Genomic DNA, 18,005 nt, shown 5'->3' with positions numbered 1-18,005 from the left:
GGGACTACAGGCATGCACCACCATGCCCAGCTAATTTTTGTATTTTTAGTTGAGACGGGGTTTCACTACATTGCCCAGGCTGGTCTCGAACTCCTGGTGTCAGGTGATCCAACCGTGTGGTTGCTTTTAGAATAATGACTGGTGAGTGCTGGCATTCAGGTCAAATATTAGATGTATGCTGAGATCCAGTTTTCAGAATGGAAGGAAGAGTTTCAGGTACAAGACAGCATGGCAGATCTCTAGATATCGTGCCCAATCTGGATATGTGAACATGTCCTCATTCTCAAGGTGATATGGGCCATTCCTTTGACATTTCTTTAGTTGTGTACGTTGACTAGATCATAGAATTACTGAGGTTAGATTCTGTACCCTCCTTATCTTGATATCTGTACTTACATCATCTAGCTCAATCCCTGGCACACGAATGTCTTTAACCACTTGCCAGAGTATTGTATCTGTTTACCCTGTGGAGCTTTCCCATTAGTTCTAATTGCGAATGCTATATAAATTTCACTACATTGTTTTTTTCTTTTTTTTCTTTTTTCCAAATTGTATTAGTCTGTTATATCTCTATCTGGCTATATTGAAGCAGTTATTTGCTGATTTTTAAAATTTATATACAATACTATTCTAATTTCTTCTAAACTTATATCTAACATCAGGAGTTCTTTGGATTATTCACAGCAGTTCAGGAGACAAATTAATGTATTTTAAAAGATGTGCAATTTTGGAATCAGGTTTAGATTCCCATTGTGTCACTTTGCTTGGTTAACTTCATGCAGCCAATAACCTTAATTATTCTTCATCTGTGAAAACAAGGGACAAAAATAGGATTAAATAAGATAAGACATTTAGAAGTACCAGGCACAAAATAGTAGGTACATTTCTGATTACATGACTTCATATCATTGAGTCTGTTACATGAACTTAATTTCTATTTATATAGTGCTTTATTTTTTTTTTACAACATGCTTGTGAATTGTCATTTATATCTTTGCCCAACTTTGTGAGATAACCAGGGAAAGTAATGTTATCACTAGCATTAGATAAATAAACTTGAGAATAAGTATTGCCAAGGATCATGCAGCTAAGAAATTACAGAATCAGAACTTGAACCCAATCAGTCCCCTCAGTCTATACCCAGTGCCCTTTGTGCCAGGCCTTGGTATACTTTTACTTGCTCTCTCTCTATATATTCACTATCTCTCTGATAATTTTAATGGCAACCAATCCCTGTAACAGATGAGTCATTGGACCCAACCACCTGCCATGCTAGTGCTAAGTTGGATAAATTGTTGATGCCTAATTCTGATTATCTTTATTCCTAGGGCACTACCTATTAGGTATTTGGGGTTTTAACCAAGAGTTTCCTGAGATCATTTTGTGTTTTCTCATAGATAATAGATTGTCTGAGTTATAAACTTGTAGACAATGGCTCTTTTTATTGGCCAGTTTATATAAGTCTCAAACAACTTTGCTGTATAGATTTTCTCTTTATTTTACAATTGGGACAATGGATGTTAGTTACTCCATTTCTAATTGGTAGACAAGTAATCATGTGAACTGCAGCTTTCTGCAGAGGCTTCCAGTGTTGCATTATTAATATGACTGGGCCTCTAGAAAATTCTTTTGGGCTGTTAATTTTGGACTATCAAATAAGTCAGAAGCAGTACCACCAAGGACTTTATTGCTTCAATTTCACTATACTAATTGCATTGATAAAAATTTTTAAAGTATGCTCTTTTATTTTTCACTGTTATATAATTAATTCTATTGAATTTAGGAAAGGTAGCTATTTAGTGGGTTTCTTTTGACCCAAATCATCAATTATTCAATGTTTACCTATAGTAATCCAATTGATAGTATTCTTACAGTACTCCATAAATCTGTCTAGTGTGGCACTTAGAAATGACACTAAAATTAACATTCATTATGTCTCTGGTTTCTTTCTTCAAGAAAATGGAACCTTGTCTGGTTCTTCTTGGCTTCCCTAGGGCCTTACAACACAGTGTGCAAAATATAAAGTAGATTTTGATGTTTGTTGAACCTGATTTTGAACTGCACTTTCATTGTGCATCCATGCAAAATCCCACTGACGTATCAAGACCAAGGTTTCTGTCATCATATTAGAATAACTATTTTTTGTTTTCTAGTCAGCCGTTTGATGAACAGATAACATAGAGGTCTCAAATACTGTTGTTCCAAGTGCTGAAATTAAATGAACTAAACATGATGCCACTGAAGATAGTACTTTTGCTGTATAAGGCTGAGGCATAGTGACAGGACTAAAAATACATTTCAACATATTACGTTAAGAAAAACATGATTTATATAAGGAAAGAAATGAAATTAACATATTTGCCTTTTTAGAATTTTGTCCTGATTCTGCTCATTTTAATACAAACCCTCAGAGTCACCTTGATTTTGACTATTTTATTTTTGCTGAGAAATGAACTTTTTCAGTTGTGTTAGATTACCATAAATGAGAATATCAAACAGTAACTAGAGCCCCTCAGTAGTGGGGGTGTAATTATCATATTGGCCTCATAAATCATTTGCTTCCCAGCACTCTATCAGGTCATGAGAGCAAGAGCTGTGGCTTTGTTCTACCTAGACGATGTTTCAATAAAGCCATTTCTGTTTTTATTCACTCAGATTTACAGTTTTTTCTTTGTATTGACATTAACCAGTGAATCTATTAGTTTCCATTACCAGCAGACTAACTAAAACTATAAATAGTTCTAATTTCTTTCACAAATCCATTCAAGCTACATAGATACCGTTTATTGGATAGAACATCTGGGTAATCTTGTTTGTCCTGTCTTTAGGCAAAATGCATACTTTCTTAAGCTTGTCCTTTCATTTAGAAAAAAGAAAAAAATCAACTTTAGCAGCTCCGTCTGTTGACCTTAGATAACAGATAAATTGGGTATCTAATCATCTAGGAATCTAGATAAGATGCCAAGTCACTCCATCGGATTTATAATACTGGTGTAAAAAAAAAAAAAAAAAAACCCCACAGTATTATGTTTCCTTGTTTGCTGGTTCTGCCAAAAACCAAAATATCATAAATACCATAGATATAATTTTTTTAACATCTGTCTTAATACTATAAAAAGATTAGGTCTTTTCTTCCAAATGTAAAGCAAGCTGCCCAGCACTAACTTAGAACACACTTATCATAGCCTAGCATATAAGCACATTTTAGCAAGTTTTAAAGATGTTCTGTAGGAGTGTAATTATCTTGGACAACTGTTGTACTGGAATAACCAGTTTAGTATGTTACAACTCTCTCAGTGTAACAGACTGTGTGGTGATTACTATAGCCCTCCAGGAGTTCTCAGAGGCAAGCACCTTAATTTTGGCAATGGTTGCAGCTCTTCAAGCCTTTGCTCATCTCATCTGTTTTCTGTTTCTGCTTTGGTTCACACATAGGGTGTCCTCTAATGAACTCAGTTTTTCAGAAGAGTTAGAATCACTTGATTGTACTGTCATTTCTACTGGCATTTCTTTTCAATTCATAAGTATACAAAGATGTGAGGTATTTTTTCCTCAGATTCTGTGTGAACCTAAAATTGAATCCAGGCCGGAAGCGGTGACTCACATCTGTAATCCCAGCACTTTGGGAGGCCGAGGCAGGCAGATCATGAGGTCAGGAGTTCAAGACCAGCCTGGCCAGTATAGTGAAAACGCTTCTCTACTAAAAATACAAAAAAAACTAGCCTGTAGTCCCAGCTACTTGGGAGGCTGAGGCAGGAGAATTGCTTGAACCCAGGAGGCAGAGGTTGCAGTGAGCCCAGATTGCGCTACTGCACTCCAGCCTGGGCAGTCAAGGAAGACTCCATCTCAAAAAAAAGAAAAAGAAAAAAAAATTGAATCCAAATATTAGGAGATTTCTTAGTGAGGTGCCAAACCTAAGTATTTGGTATCTGAATTGGCTAAATTATTGGCTGATATTTTGGTTTTGTAAACAATCACATAGAGATCTCTTATGATTCTGCCCTATATGAATGTTGAGTTTTCTTCTTTTGGGTCACTGAATGTTTCTAGATCAATAGGAACCCAGCCTTCTCTTCTATAAAAGCTTTTAATGGATTAAGGGAAAACATAGTATGCATTTTTAAAAGTCACTACAAAGCCGAGATAAATCACACACAATAAAATTAAAGCATTATTTATTTCTTTCTTTTTGAGACAGAATCTTGCTGTCACCCAGGCTAGAGTGCAGCTGCATGATCACAGCTCACTGTAGCCTCAACCTCCCAGGCTCAAGCAATCTTTCCACCTCAACCTCCTGAGTAGCTGGGAATACAGGTGCACACCATCACGCCCGGCTAATTAAAAAAGGTTTTTGTAAAGATGTCTCACCATGTTGCCCAGGCTGGTCTCAAACTCCTGGGCTTGTGCACTCCTCCCGCCTTGGCCTCCAAAGTGCTAGGATTACAAGTGTGAGTTATCATGCCCAGCCAAAAATAATTTTTTATAGTTTTATACTTATTCCGTACTCAAACTCTCCAGTTTTGAAAAATAAGTCCTTTATAACTGGTTTGTCCAAATTAGGATCCAGTCGAGGACCCTATATTGCTAGTGGTTTTGTCCTTTAGGGCTCTTTAAATCTGATCTCCCTTTTTAATGTCATTGACTTGTTAAAGAGGCTGGACCTATTGATAAATGAGAATATTTATTTAAACTTACTTAAACATTAAATCTTTAAGCTTACTTAAATATTTAAGAATATCTCTTTACATTTATTCAGAACATTTTCTTACATAGCAAAAATTCTATTCAAATTTTTGCAAGTTAAAAATAAAAAAGTTCTTTGCATCTCATTTGTTTAAACCAGGATCCAATCCAGAACCACATGCTGCAAATGATTGTTTTGTTAACTTGGAACAATTCATTTTATTCATGTCAGTAACTTGTTGACAAGATGAAACTATAGCGTCTTACAGAATGACCTACCTTCTTGATTTGGTTTCTCTATCCCTCTAACATGGCACTTGTCCAATATGGTAGCCACTAGTCACAAATGGCTATTGAGCTTTTGAAATGTGGCTAGTCTGAACTGAGATGCACTGTGAGTATAAAATATACACTGGATTTCTAAGACTTAACACAAAAGAGGTAAAATATTTCATAAATAGTTTTTACACTGATTACATGTTCAAATGATAATTAGGGTAGTATGGGTTAAATAAATTATGTTATTAAAATTAATTTCACCTGTTTCTTTTTTTTTAAACCGTCTTTACTAGTAAATTCTATCTGGCTCCCATTGTATTTCTATCAGATTTAAAATAGCCAGGCATGGTAGCTCATTCCTGTAATCTCAGCACGTTGGGAGGCTGAGACAGGAGAATCGCTTGAGGCTAGGAGTTTGAGACTGATTAGCCTGGGCAACATAGGGATACCCCTGTCTCTACAAAAGAAAAAAAAATGTTTTTTAATGTTTTTTAATTAGTCAGGCATGGTAATATACACCTGTGGTCTCAGCTACTTGGGAGACTGAGGTGGGAGGATCACTTGAGCCCAGGAGGTCGAGGCTGCAGTGAGCTGTGATCGTGCCACTGCACTCCAGCCTGGGTGACAGAGTGAGACCTTGTCTCAAAAAAAAAAAAAAAAAAAGAAAAAGAAGATTGCTACCCACAAAGGGACTTCACAGCAGTACCCTGACATGTAATAGAAAACAGAACATCAGTAAAGTGTTTCTTAGTTAGACTTTTGTAACATTTGCTTGCTGTGTACCAGTTAAATGATTTTCAGTGGTAGACCTTGCCTAGAGAATTTTAAGACCTAGTGTTCTACAACCCTGGCATCGTCTGGTAGATCCAATAGATGAAACAGCTGCTACAGATTTTTTAATATATCTGATAGCTGAAAGGGTTAAATAATATAAACCTGTCAATGTGCTACCAATGTTAATAACCCGGTGCTGCTGATTTAAAAGTAAAGAACTATGTGAGCCAGTGCAGGTTCATGCTTCATTTGTTTATATATTCATTCGTTTTTAGTGTTGGAAAACCTTGGACAGACAATTGTCCCCGATTTGGGATCACTGGAAAGTCAGCATGATTTTCGAACCCCGGAGTTTGTGAGTACTATTCCTTTATCTTAAATTTGTATTCTTAAGCTAAGAGATTTTTCACAAAATGAGAAAAAAGTTCTTTTATGAATTCATTCCTTCAATGGCTGTAGATCCTACATAGATCTTATTGCAGGGACTGTGCGTTCAGAGCTCTGGTGTCTCTTGGGAATAGGTTGCTGAACTTGATTGTGTAAGCATCGTGGTCTATAGGTTTGTTCTTCATATTGTTCATGTAATTGCAAATGGGAGTTCATTTTGTAATAAAATAGCATCTTGTTTCTGAAACTCCTGTTCCATTCATTGATACCATTGCTATCAGTATCTGTTGTTAGTAACTCTGGAAAGCAGTCTTTAAGCATATACAGGTATATTGACCAGTGCCAGTCACTGGTAGCGAACATAGTCTACTTTCCCTTTCATTCTGGAGCTTTCAGTGATACAACCTACATGTATCTTGTAGGGCTAGGAATATTCTGTTGGTTGTTTCTACCAGGAAGGGAACTAAATGCTCCCATTAAATTGGACTCATTAAAGATTAGCCATGGTTCCTACCCTTAAGGAATTAAAAATCTTATTAGAAGCTACTGTGATTTTATTAATGCCTTTTTTAAAGAAAATTAAGCACATAGGATGCCTTGTGCAAAATATCCTTAGTAAATAGATTTTTACATTAGGCTCATTTGGAGGGCGGGGATGGGAACAAGTGTTTCTGTGACTCATGTACCATATTATTGCACCAGATATGTAGGAAAAACATGCCAGGATCCACTTACATTTCCTGATTTTTGTCCCTGCTGCAAATGGCCTACCACTTTAGGAGTGCAGAAATGTTTTTTTATTTATTTTCAATGTGATATACAATCACCACTCCAGTAATTGGCAGAACACAATTGTATTATTGGTAAAGACCAAAAAAACCTCATTATGTGCTTTTTCTGTTCTTGCTCACTCTTTATGGATTGCCTAGTCAATTCAACCAAGAGTAAAGAAACTAGAGAGTGCTCTGGACTGAAAAGGGATGGCACATAAAACTGTATCCACAATGCCATTTTATTTCAAAGTGTGGGACTCCTGTGGTGTACTAGCAGATTGCCTACTGTGAAAATCACCTGGATATAATAGAAAGACGTAGTATTCAATGACTTCCCTATTATATTCAATAAGATTTCTGGTAAAGGGAAATTGTGAATGCCCACCAATATTCCTGTATCTTAAAGTAGCAGAGCAATTTTGTGGGTTTTCTAACTTTTGCAGTTAGAGACCAAAAGCAGAATTGACACAGATATTTCACATTTGAGTATGATACTGGTAGACACTCATGAAGCTGCCTCTTTTTTTTGTTGTTTTATTTTTGGCTCCTTTTGTTGATACTTTTAAAGCAACATATCTAATCTAAAAAGAACTGTGTGCAACAAGGTGTTGGTGTGCCTGGTAAACCTATACATAGTTCGCACCAATTCCCTATGTGAAAATAAAAGTATTTTCCTCAAGAACAGCCTTGAGTGTATTGCGATGTTGCAGACTGGCAAGTCTCGGCAGTTTGTTGCCACAGATAAGGCAGATACACTGATAATCTTCCTCCACCTTCAGCATTAACTTCTTGAGTACCACATTTTCCTTTTCGAAGTGGAAGAAGACAGCTAGTCTAAGCTAGAATGACCAGGGGTGGAACTCCGGGCTCACAGAATACATTTACCTTATTGAAAGACTTGTTTTCACAGTGAATCTGAGAACACCCAAGCTGGAAGGAGATTCTTGGGCTAAATCCCCACTTTTTTATTTTTCAGTCTCACGCTTACAGAATTATTGAGAGTCATATTGTTAGACTGCATTGATGGCATTGAAAACTGTTAATCACAATATCCCTGTATGTGTGGTTGATAACAGATTTCTGTATCCTGGCTATTATCTTTCTGTAGTTATGGGTTCATAACATGTTCGGGAGAGAATCTGGGATTTTCTTGTGCTTCGTAGATTTTCACACATCTGATGCTCATTAAGGCCACTTCTTCGTGTAACATGTAAATAGCTGCTGTGTTTTCTCCTTAGCATCAGCTTAGCCAGTGTACTCCCAGTTCCACAGTAAACATAAACTGCTGTCTCCATGGTAAACAAACAGAAGGTGTAGAAGTGGTGCCTTGAGAACAGGGTGCCCAGAGGAATCAAGCATTATATTTAAGCTCAGCTCTTTTTGTAGGCAGAAGCTTACAGCGTCAGTGAAAATGGGTGGCTCCCGTTGTATAGGCAGGCAAATGCCAGGACAAAATCAGGTAAGTTGATTCAAGCCACATTTTAAAATCAGAAATGAGTGTCACAGTACAAACCTGAGAGCAGAAAGAACCCAAAGGCAAAGCAAAATTGAAGAAAGAAGACTGAAAAGAGGAATAAAAGGAGCTGAAAAATCAATATTCTGTTTTTCTCCATCTGGCATTTTGGAAGGTCCAACTGCAGTTTGTGGAGTTGAACCGAAATAAAGCAAAGCCTAGTTCATGTTTACTCGGGCCTTATCCTCAAATAGTTCAGATTTTAGAAGGATCAAGAGCCTAGTGTTTTTATACAATGGGGTGTATTTATAGAGTTTGGCTAACAGGGAAACTAAAATGCTTATCATTATTAGTTCATTTCCTTCAGAATTTCTGTTTTTCTTTCCTTTGAAACGAGGCCTAAGAGAACATTGCCAGTTGAATAGTCTTGGCCGCTGGCATCATAAGCACATTCAAGTTTTCCTTCACAGCTCAGGTGTCTCTAATGTGACTAGTTAGGTAAAGCCAGCACTGCTGTATAGTGTGCATAAATCACAGTGAAATAAATGCTGCTGTGAACCTCCCACGTGGCCTGGAGACCACAGCCTACCTTGCTCTTGGCAGCATCCCCAGTGGCTTCTTCTCTCACTTGCTGCGGAGTTTGTCCATTGATTACATGTCACCTGCATATCTGTGTTGCTCTTCTCCAGCTCCTGCCCCACTTTGCAGACTGAGGCAGATAAGTTTAGCTAAACTATGCAAAAATGGTAAGTGGTGAACAGAGATGTGAACATAAGGTGCATGTGTTCTTGCTACCCCAAAGCTTAGGAGCTGGGAATGTGTTGAAACTAGAAACTGTGACATAGACACACTCCAAAGTAAGGTGGGTGTGTGGGTAAGAGTCCAGGTGAAAGGGACCCGGCAAATACTGGCATTAGAAAGTAACTTGATGATCTTGCTGTGGTGGGAAACTGTCCCAATCCTGGTTCAGTTTTTTATTTAAGCACAATGAAATCTGATTTATAACTCGTTTCATTAACATTTTATCTTGAACGTTTTCCCACACTGTTTTGTTTTCTCCAACATTGTTATTGTCTCTGACATTATTTGTTCAATATATTGATAAGCATAACTAATCCATTGTTACTTTGAAAGCAGTTAGTTCAAGGAGGATGTAGTCAGGAAAATGGTGGCATAGCCAGATGTTCTGGAACTATGTGAATGGTGACTATCATTTGGGGACATGGATGAAAATAGATTAGGTGCATGATGACTCTGGGGAAGGGAATCAGTTAAAGTGAGGCTGGGAACTGAGGACCAGAGACTCAGATAACCTTGTAGAGTTCAGTCTTAAAAGTAGAGACTTCAGAAATAGGCCATGTGATTGAAACTGAGGATGGGGAGGAGTCCACATGGTGATGGAGCAGATAAATGTTGTTCTGCAAGTGGTTGCATGCAGGATATCCCACACTTCCCTTAGTTTGCCCAATCCCAGGTCTGGTTAAGAGCAAAGGAGATCTAAGGGGCAGTCATGGCTGGCCCATTAGACCCCAGGTTGATTCCAAGCCCCAAGGAGTTGAAAAAAAAATAACTGGAGGTGCAGGGGGAGCAGTAATGGTCAAGGCTATTTCTAGAAACTCTGACTCTGTTGACATTGACCCAGGAACTCAGATGGGCCAGTTGCCTGAGTACACATGAGCTGAGGGATGGGGTGTGGGAAAGGATTCTGATCTAGCAGTAGTGAATCTGCTTGCAGCAAGCTGGAAGATACTGCCATGGATAGAAATCAGGCTGTGGTCAACATGAAAACACAAGGAAAGAGAAGGCCAAGGAATTACGTTTTATGATCTGAGACTGACTAGTAACACCTCCATTTTCCAGCCTTTCTAGAACTCGAGGTTATATATAACCCTACTGACTTTTGAGAAGCTGGAATATTCTTCTTGCCTCTGATCTCATGCCAACCGAGGATGTTTTTCATTGCTTCGTCTCTACGAAATTTGGAATAAATAATAAGAAAGAATTTGGGATGGCAAAAGAGTATGAGGTTTATAATAGGATAAATCAGGGAAGATGATGAGAAACCATAGGATTTAGAAAGGCTAAATAGAAAAATAGGCTCAGGAAGATGAAGATTAAAGAACAAATATATGTCCCATTAATTAAGTGTCACAGATACACAGAGAGAAGGAAGTCTGAAGAGTAATTACCCCCCTGAGATTTTGTGTAACTGACTCCCTTTTTGAAGGAAGATACTACTTTATAGAAAAATATTTTTGATTCCCTGAAATTCAATTTTTGATTATCTTCAACCATATGAAAACACATGTGATCCCAAGGAAGAGTTAAAATATTAATTTACTAAAATATTCATTCGATATCTACTATTTTAGGTGAAGAAACAGGAAAAAAAAAATCCCTGCACTTGTGAAGCTAACATTTTGATGGGGGAGACATAAAACACAAACGTCAGATAATCCTGTAGAGAAAAAGTAGGGATTATTTGTGTTGGGGGGCGGGGTGTGACAGTTTTAAATAGGGTGTTTAGGGAATATCTCACTGAGAAGTTCCAAGTGAAAAAACCTCAAGGTGCTGCTGGAGCAAGTTCTTTGGAAATCTGGAGGAAGAGCATTCCCAGCAGGAGTAGCATAAACAGGTTTCGAGGTAGGTGAGTTTGTTAGATACATTTAAGGAAATGGAAGACCACTGTGGCTGGAGTAGAATGAAAGATCGAGAGAATAATAGATATGAGGACTTCATAGGCCATTGTAAAGACTTTGGTTTTACTCTGAGTTGGGAAGTCATTTGAGGGTGAGCCTTTGGAGGGTAAACTGGCAGATTTTGAGCAGAGGAGCAACCTGAACTGCCCTGTTTTCTTAGGATCCCTTGGGCTGTCCTGAGAATAGATTATGGAGGAGCAGAGCAGGGGCAGAGAGACCTATTAGACTTTCTCAGGAATCCAAATGAGAGATGGTGGTGGGTTGGTCCTGAGTGTTAGTTATGGTGATAGAGAGACATACTCAAATTCTGAATACATTCTGAGGGTAGAAGCAATAGAATTTGTTGACAGATCAAATGTGAGCTGTGCGAGAAAGAGCAGTCAAGGAATGACTCCAAGTTTTTGACCCAGAAGTCTGTGGAAGGAGCAGTTTGGGGAGAGGATATGCAGGAGAAAAATCAAAATTCTGTTTTGGATATGTAAAGTTTGAGACATTCAGGTGGAGATGTCAGTATGCAGTGGGATATGTGAACCTGGAGTAAGAGTTAAAGAGGGGGGCCCAACCCCCGATGTGAAAGTTATCAGCACACAGGTGGTGTTTAAAGCCATGGGACTAAATGAGAGCAGCAAGGAAAGGAGTGAGATAGAATAGAGAGGAGATGCTGGGCTGAGCCCGGGGGCACCAGTGTTTACAGGTCACGGAGATGAGGAAAAATCAGCAGGACAAGCTGAGCCAGGAGGAGCCAGTGAGGTGGGAGGAAAGTGAAGAGTCTTGGAAGCCAAGTGAAGAAAGTATAAAGTAGGAAGGAATGACCACATTCTGATGATGATGGAGAATTGACCATTGTATTTAACAATAGGGAAAAGACCATGACAGGAGGGGTTTGGGTTGAGTGGTAGAATCCAAACCTTATTAGAAAGGATTCAAAACAGAATGGAAGAAGAGGAACTGGATACAGAGAATTTAGGTAACACTTCCGTGTGTGTGTGTGTGTCTGTGTGTGTGTGTGTAATTTTTTTTTTTTTTTTTTTTTTGCCAAGCAAGAACACAGAGAAAGGGGGTAGTATCCGGAAGGGTGATTACCGTGAAGAGAGTTTTAAGATGGCAGGAATTACTGTTTGTCAGGTAGTGGGAGCAGTTCAGTAGGGAGAGAAAATCTGATGATGCAAGAGTGAGAGGGAAGGATTACTGGAATAATGTCCCTGAGAGGGCAAGAAGGGAATCCCGTCTGTAAGTGGAGGGATTGGCCATAGCTGTAGGGACTGTTCCTCCTTAGAAGTAAGAGGGAAGCCAGCATATTGGGACACAGATGAAATTAGTTCAGTAGATTTGATAGGAGATTGCGGAAGCTTTTTCTTGATTGGTTTTCATTCACCAGTGAAATGGAAAGCAAGGCATTAGCTAAGATTGAAGAGGGAAATGGGATCCGAAGCGAGGAGAAAGGGGTGAGACAGTCATCTGGAAGAGTGGGAAAGTGAATGCACAGGGGAAATGGAATGTCATTGCTGGCAGCGATGAGAGCCTACTCAATGGTAGTGGTCATGGTCAGGGTTGGGTGGTTGTGTGTTTTTCCCATTCAAGTCCAGCTTGAGGGGAGCAAGTGTAGAATAGGCAGAGTTTGATTTAACCAATTTGGAGAGTGAGAGAGTAGGCTAACTAGAGCAACCTGGAAAAAGTTTTAGGATTTCTGGGCTGTGGCCAGGGCCTGTGTGGGGCTGATGATCCTGAATTTATAGTCCTACCACACTGCCCTGCTGTGTGGCTTTCTCCAGCATCATTCAGACAGCGAGAAAGCAGATAGCAGCCCTCAGCCAGAGTTGGGGCTTTGTAGATGGACATTATGGAGAGTACAATATTGGCAAGATGTCACTGAAACAGTGTGCTCTGGAATGTGGCCCTAAAGATGGAAGGAAGGGAAGAAAGAAGAGGGTCGGCAGATTGATTAGAAAAAGTCGAGGGGCCCCTGGGGTCTTGTGAAATGAGTAGGTAATGTAGTTGTGGTCAGAAAGAGGGATTCTTAAATAAGTTCTTTTTGAATATTTCTTAAATAAATGCTTCTTGAATTTTTCAGGATGGCAAGGGCCGGGGTGGGACTATGGCATTAGTGCATGAAAGGGAGAAGGTGATTGGCAGTAAGAAGTGAGGCTACTGAGAGGCCAGAATGCATTGGTCATGTCATGTCTCTGGATGCATAGGTCCTGGTCTGATGAAGGACACACATTGGAGAGGAACATGTGAGCCCAGAATCAGAATTTCAGTGAACCAGGAGCAGCAGCTGGGAATTTGGAAATTATAGACTTTAGGAAGCTTTGGGGTTGTATTCTATTCACATGGACCTGAAATGAATTTTCGTCCAAGAACATTGAGGAGTAATGGTCTGGAAGTGGCACTTGGGAAAAGAACATTAATCTTACTTCCTTGCCCTGAGGTGTGAAAGGTATGAGAGAATCAGAGCCAGCTACCCACAGGTCTACAAATTTTTGCTTGCAGGTTTTGTCTCAAAGTGGGTTCAAGGATCTATTTTCACCTTTTTTTTTTTTTTCCCTGAGTAGTCCAGACTTTGTTTTGGTTATTTCTGAAGCAACTGAATTGGTGTTAGGGCTATTGAAAAATATTTTGGTCTATTTTATGGTCAATCCAAGACCTTTCTTGGCTAATCCCAGAAACCCAACTAAACTCTCAAGGTCTGCCCACAGACTTCCAGATCTTCAGGATCAGAAAGTCTGAGAATAAGGCAGTACCCTCTTAGTTAAGCATTTTTTCACTTGGACTTACAAAGAAATATGATGACTTTGCCTTGTGTCTTTGGCCTTAAGCTTGCCAAACTAAAAAAGAAACTCAACCAAAAAAGAAAACCAAACAAAGGAACATTAATTTGGCAAAAGGACTCTGAAAAGGGGGAAATGAGATCAGAGAGAAACTGGCTAGTAAGAATTGCTAAATTGGCCCATTTGCTATGGTAGGAATTCACATGGCATCTCAAGGCTGAAAGCTTTTTGTGCATTCAAGAACCGAAGGTGATGGAATGTGCATTTTTGTCTGAATATGGAGGAATATTTGCTGTATGTGGCTGAGTCAAAAGCTAAATTTATGAATTTGTTAGGATTGGGGAGTATGAGCAAAAGTGCAGCAGTTTAACATGTGAAGATGTGATTTAGAAATTTTTTGGAATACAGAATGTTATTTTCCCAGAGAAACAGTCATAAATGGTGATTAAGTTGCTGGGCCCAGCCAGACAAGACCTGCTAAAGCCAATTTAACTCAGAAGGCTAACAAATGATCATTCTGTACTAATAGTCCTCTTGAACACTCTAATCTTATTTTTTCCATTCTTAGCCTAAAAATGTGAGTGTAAAATGAAAGTCCTGAGTAAGTGAGTCAAGGCTTGTGAAAAAATGCTTAGCATGATCAGAGAGATTGATTTTTGAGGTATGTGAGATGATGAAGAAGCAGTGGTCAGCCCACAGTTTAAGGAAGTCAGTTTAACTGTATGAGATGAATGAGAAAACAGCTTACTAGCTTCTATATTACTTTTGTCTTTTCTGTTAATGAAAGTGAACTTTAGATTGATAATGGTTAAAGGTCTGGTGAAGTCTACAGAAGCTCATGCTGCCCAAGAATATTTTAGAAAGGAGTATAATTGTTCCAAATGAGTTAACCAGGGTATTAAAAGAGCTTGTAGATTTGCTTTGGGAAGTGCAGCCGGTCATCTCAAGGTGATACAGGGACTGGGACAGCTGCCAGAACCTAGTGGGGCAAATGTGACAGTTCTCAAAAAGGGGTGAAGTTAGGGTAGAAGTTGGGCATAGGCTAAATTCCCATAAATGGAGACACTGGAGCTGAAGCACTAATCTCCATATTCCAGAATGAGATGTTTAAGCAGATGGTTTGTGAATATTAGAAAAAAGGTCATTAGGAGCCAACATGATGAGTTCAATATAATAAGTCATCCCAAACTGAATACATTACTTTTTTTTCAATGGAGGTTGTTAGATTGACAGAATAGGAGAGAGCCACAGACATTTTTGGTGTTTTGATTTTAGCAAGATGTGTGGGGAAAAAATGTATTTAAATACAAAATGAAGAAATGTGTGCCTGGTGACAGCATGCTTATCTGGGCAGTTGTTCTTAAAACTGTGGAATAATGGATGAAAATCAATCTCTAGAGGAGACAAAAATCAATATGAATTAAAGTAAATTCCTGCCCCTAATTCATAAATATCAGCTGTTTAAGTAAAGAGCCTAAGAGCAGAGAGTAATGATGGATCACATGAAATGGCTGGGTATTTGGTTAACGAAGCTCCGTGTGAATTGAGCATGTGATAACAATGTCAAAAGGTTAATGAAAATCTAGGTCGCATTTGTACCCGTGTCCAGAATAAAGGAAATACTAGGCTTTTCCTGCTCAGTATTGGTAAAGCTGCCTCTCATTCTGAGTGCTGACTTTAAAAGGGGAGCATATTGAGAGGGAATGATCAGCATGGTAGAAGATCCCGATATTTAGGCAAGAACATGACAGCAAGATTTAAATATTTGTCAAGAGTAATTGGTGGATGGCATTGCAAAATGTAGCATTAAGACCCATGAATAGAAGGTATATATGAGCAACTAGATTTCATTTCAGTAGAAAGATTTTCTCATAATTAAAATACCTCACACCTTGGAGGAGATGAAATACAGATGAAATGGATAACAATCTAGCGTGGAGATAATGAATGCTTGAACCAGGCCATGTCAGTGGGACATGACAATTGGCAATTTCTAATTGATTAACTTGGTAACTGATAGAAAGTGGGGAGTGAGGGAAAAGAGGTTTCTGTGACATCTCACCCTATTGAGTTTTATGCAGTTCATTGATGTATTTGCATTGCCCTTTTTATGTTTTTTTCCTCATTTAACATATTATTAGCAGCCAAATGATGTAATTGATTAAAACCCTTTCTCCATATAACAGTGTTCATTCTACCTGGTTTTATTCCACTATTTCCAGAAATCCTTTGCTGTAAAATGTCTCGTGAATTCCCACCCCACAAAGTATCACATTTGAAATTCAGCAAGCTATTTGTTATCTGGGGAATGTCAAAATTAATTTGACAAAAACATGGGTGAGGAAAGCAGGGAGCCCTGGACATTCTGAACAAAGATGTGATATCAGTATTTACCATGGAACTCATTTGATTATAAGTCATCTAGAAGCATAATCACAATAATGGCCAGGAAAGCCACAGAAGCAAAATAATTGAGTTAAAGTTGAGAGTTTGCTGGCAAATAACCTCATCGTATCATGACCTAAAAAGCAGCATGGATGTAAAATGTTGTAATAAAAATTTAAAGAGAAAGACAGAACTTGGTGGGCATGTACACACAATGTGAATTCACAAGATTCCCAGAAAATTGAAAAGGAGAGACCAGTGGGATTTCAGCTTCTGCCATTCCTCCCGTATTTTGAACTCTTACTTAATTTGGAAGGCTGAAGGGCTTTGGAAAGATGATTTGAAATCTTTTTATTTCTGAGGTCCCATTAGTTAACTGTAGTTTTCCTTATTTTAACAAATAATAATAAAAAGTACATCTTTACTATAAGTCTCAAATGTATTCCTCAAGTATGTCTCTAGTAAGAAACTATAAATATGCTTTTACCCAGAAAACTCTTAATGGCTCCTTCAAAAGGAAAAAGTGTTTACAGCTCCTTTTCCCAAGTCACTCTTTGAAATGTAGAATAATGTGACCTGACAGATTATAATAACTACCAAACAGCATCTCCATTAATTGTAATGGGCAAACCAACAATATGGATCTTTATGATGTTAACATGTATTATAATATATCAAGTCAAGACCATACTTGTAGCTGGAATAAAATTTGATTGCAAATTTGTGTGTTTTGATTTTAGCAGGATGTGTGGAAAAATTGTAGATTTTTTCCTGACTTCCTTAAAATAAAAACAAATAATGAAAATTTTGACAGGTCATTCAGTGATGCTAATGGTATCACTACCATTTCATGTACTTTCATCTACCTTAAGTGTTTTTAAAAAGCAAATATACTATCTGTGAAATATGAAGGAAGAAGATTAAAAAGAGGTGAATTAGATGAGGTACTTCTGAGACTTTGGAAGTGTTTTTACTTATTTTTAATTTTCCTTTTTTGTAGGTGAAAGCTATTCTGAAGGTTGCCCTAGGAAGTTGAACATAAGATGGACTCCAGGGAATTAGAAGCCCTGTTTTTCCATGCAACCCTGCTCTCAGGCCTCTGTGGACAAGTCGCTTTTCCTTTTAGAACCTCAGTTTCCTCATATATAAAAAGCAGAAAGATCAGCAGTAGATATCCTCACTGGAGTGTTGTTCAGTGACTGCACGGTGACTGAGAAACATTTTAGCTATCTTAAAATGATGTTCATAATAATATAGTGAATAGTCTTATGTAACATTTATGGATGCTTGTAGTTGGCTAAGCACATTACAGGGAAAGGGCTACCTAGGATTGAAATGGCCACAGCCCTACATTACTCAGCCCTGCCATACCCTGTATCATTCCCTTTCAAATGAAATCAGAGTGTGTTGGTATCAGGAATTAGTTGTGTTCTTCTTAGAAGAGCAGGCAAGAGCCTTGATGACTTGTGTGCCTGAGAAAGTACAGTTACAGACACTTAAGTACCTACCAAATTATCAAGAGGTTGAGAATTAATCATACCCAGCTATATTATAAAATACCAACAGCACAACCTATCAATAAATAAATATGTTGAGCACTTACACGTGCTAATGTAATTTTCAATGAACTAGAAATAGGCTATTTAAGTTATGTACTATTTTGAGTAAGCGACTATTAGCTTCACTAAATTTTGGAGTAAAATTTTCATTAAATATTTATTAATCAGTATGCTTAGAGAAATACAAAGCAGTCTATCTCAACTTTACCCACAGGGCCAAGAGTGGGCATACTGTTCACCTCAGG

The 18,005-nt window shown here is 38.3% G+C and overlaps 1 protein-coding gene across 13 annotated transcripts in view; it reads left to right on the top strand.

Annotated features, from left to right (window-relative positions):
* The window catches only part of ANO6 (anoctamin 6), a 216,726-nt gene that overhangs the window by 80,321 nt on the left and 118,400 nt on the right, over positions 1-18,005 (top strand). For 9 of the 13 annotated variants that reach the window (XM_509014.8, XM_003313749.6, XM_016923586.4 and 6 more), the window contains one exon: positions 6,012-6,091. The exons of the other annotated variants lie outside the window; for them this stretch is intronic. In XM_509014.8, coding sequence (XP_509014.3) covers positions 6,012-6,091 — 80 coding nt within the window. The remainder of the gene's footprint in view (positions 1-6,011; positions 6,092-18,005) is intronic. 13 annotated transcript variants of the gene reach the window in all.

This window comes from Pan troglodytes, chromosome 10 (assembly GCF_028858775.2).
Source record: "Pan troglodytes isolate AG18354 chromosome 10, NHGRI_mPanTro3-v2.0_pri, whole genome shotgun sequence".
In the NCBI taxonomy this organism is placed as follows: domain Eukaryota; kingdom Metazoa; phylum Chordata; class Mammalia; order Primates; family Hominidae; genus Pan; species Pan troglodytes.
The sequence above is the reverse complement of the archived record's forward strand: the minus strand, read 5'-3'. Positions and strand labels throughout refer to the sequence as shown.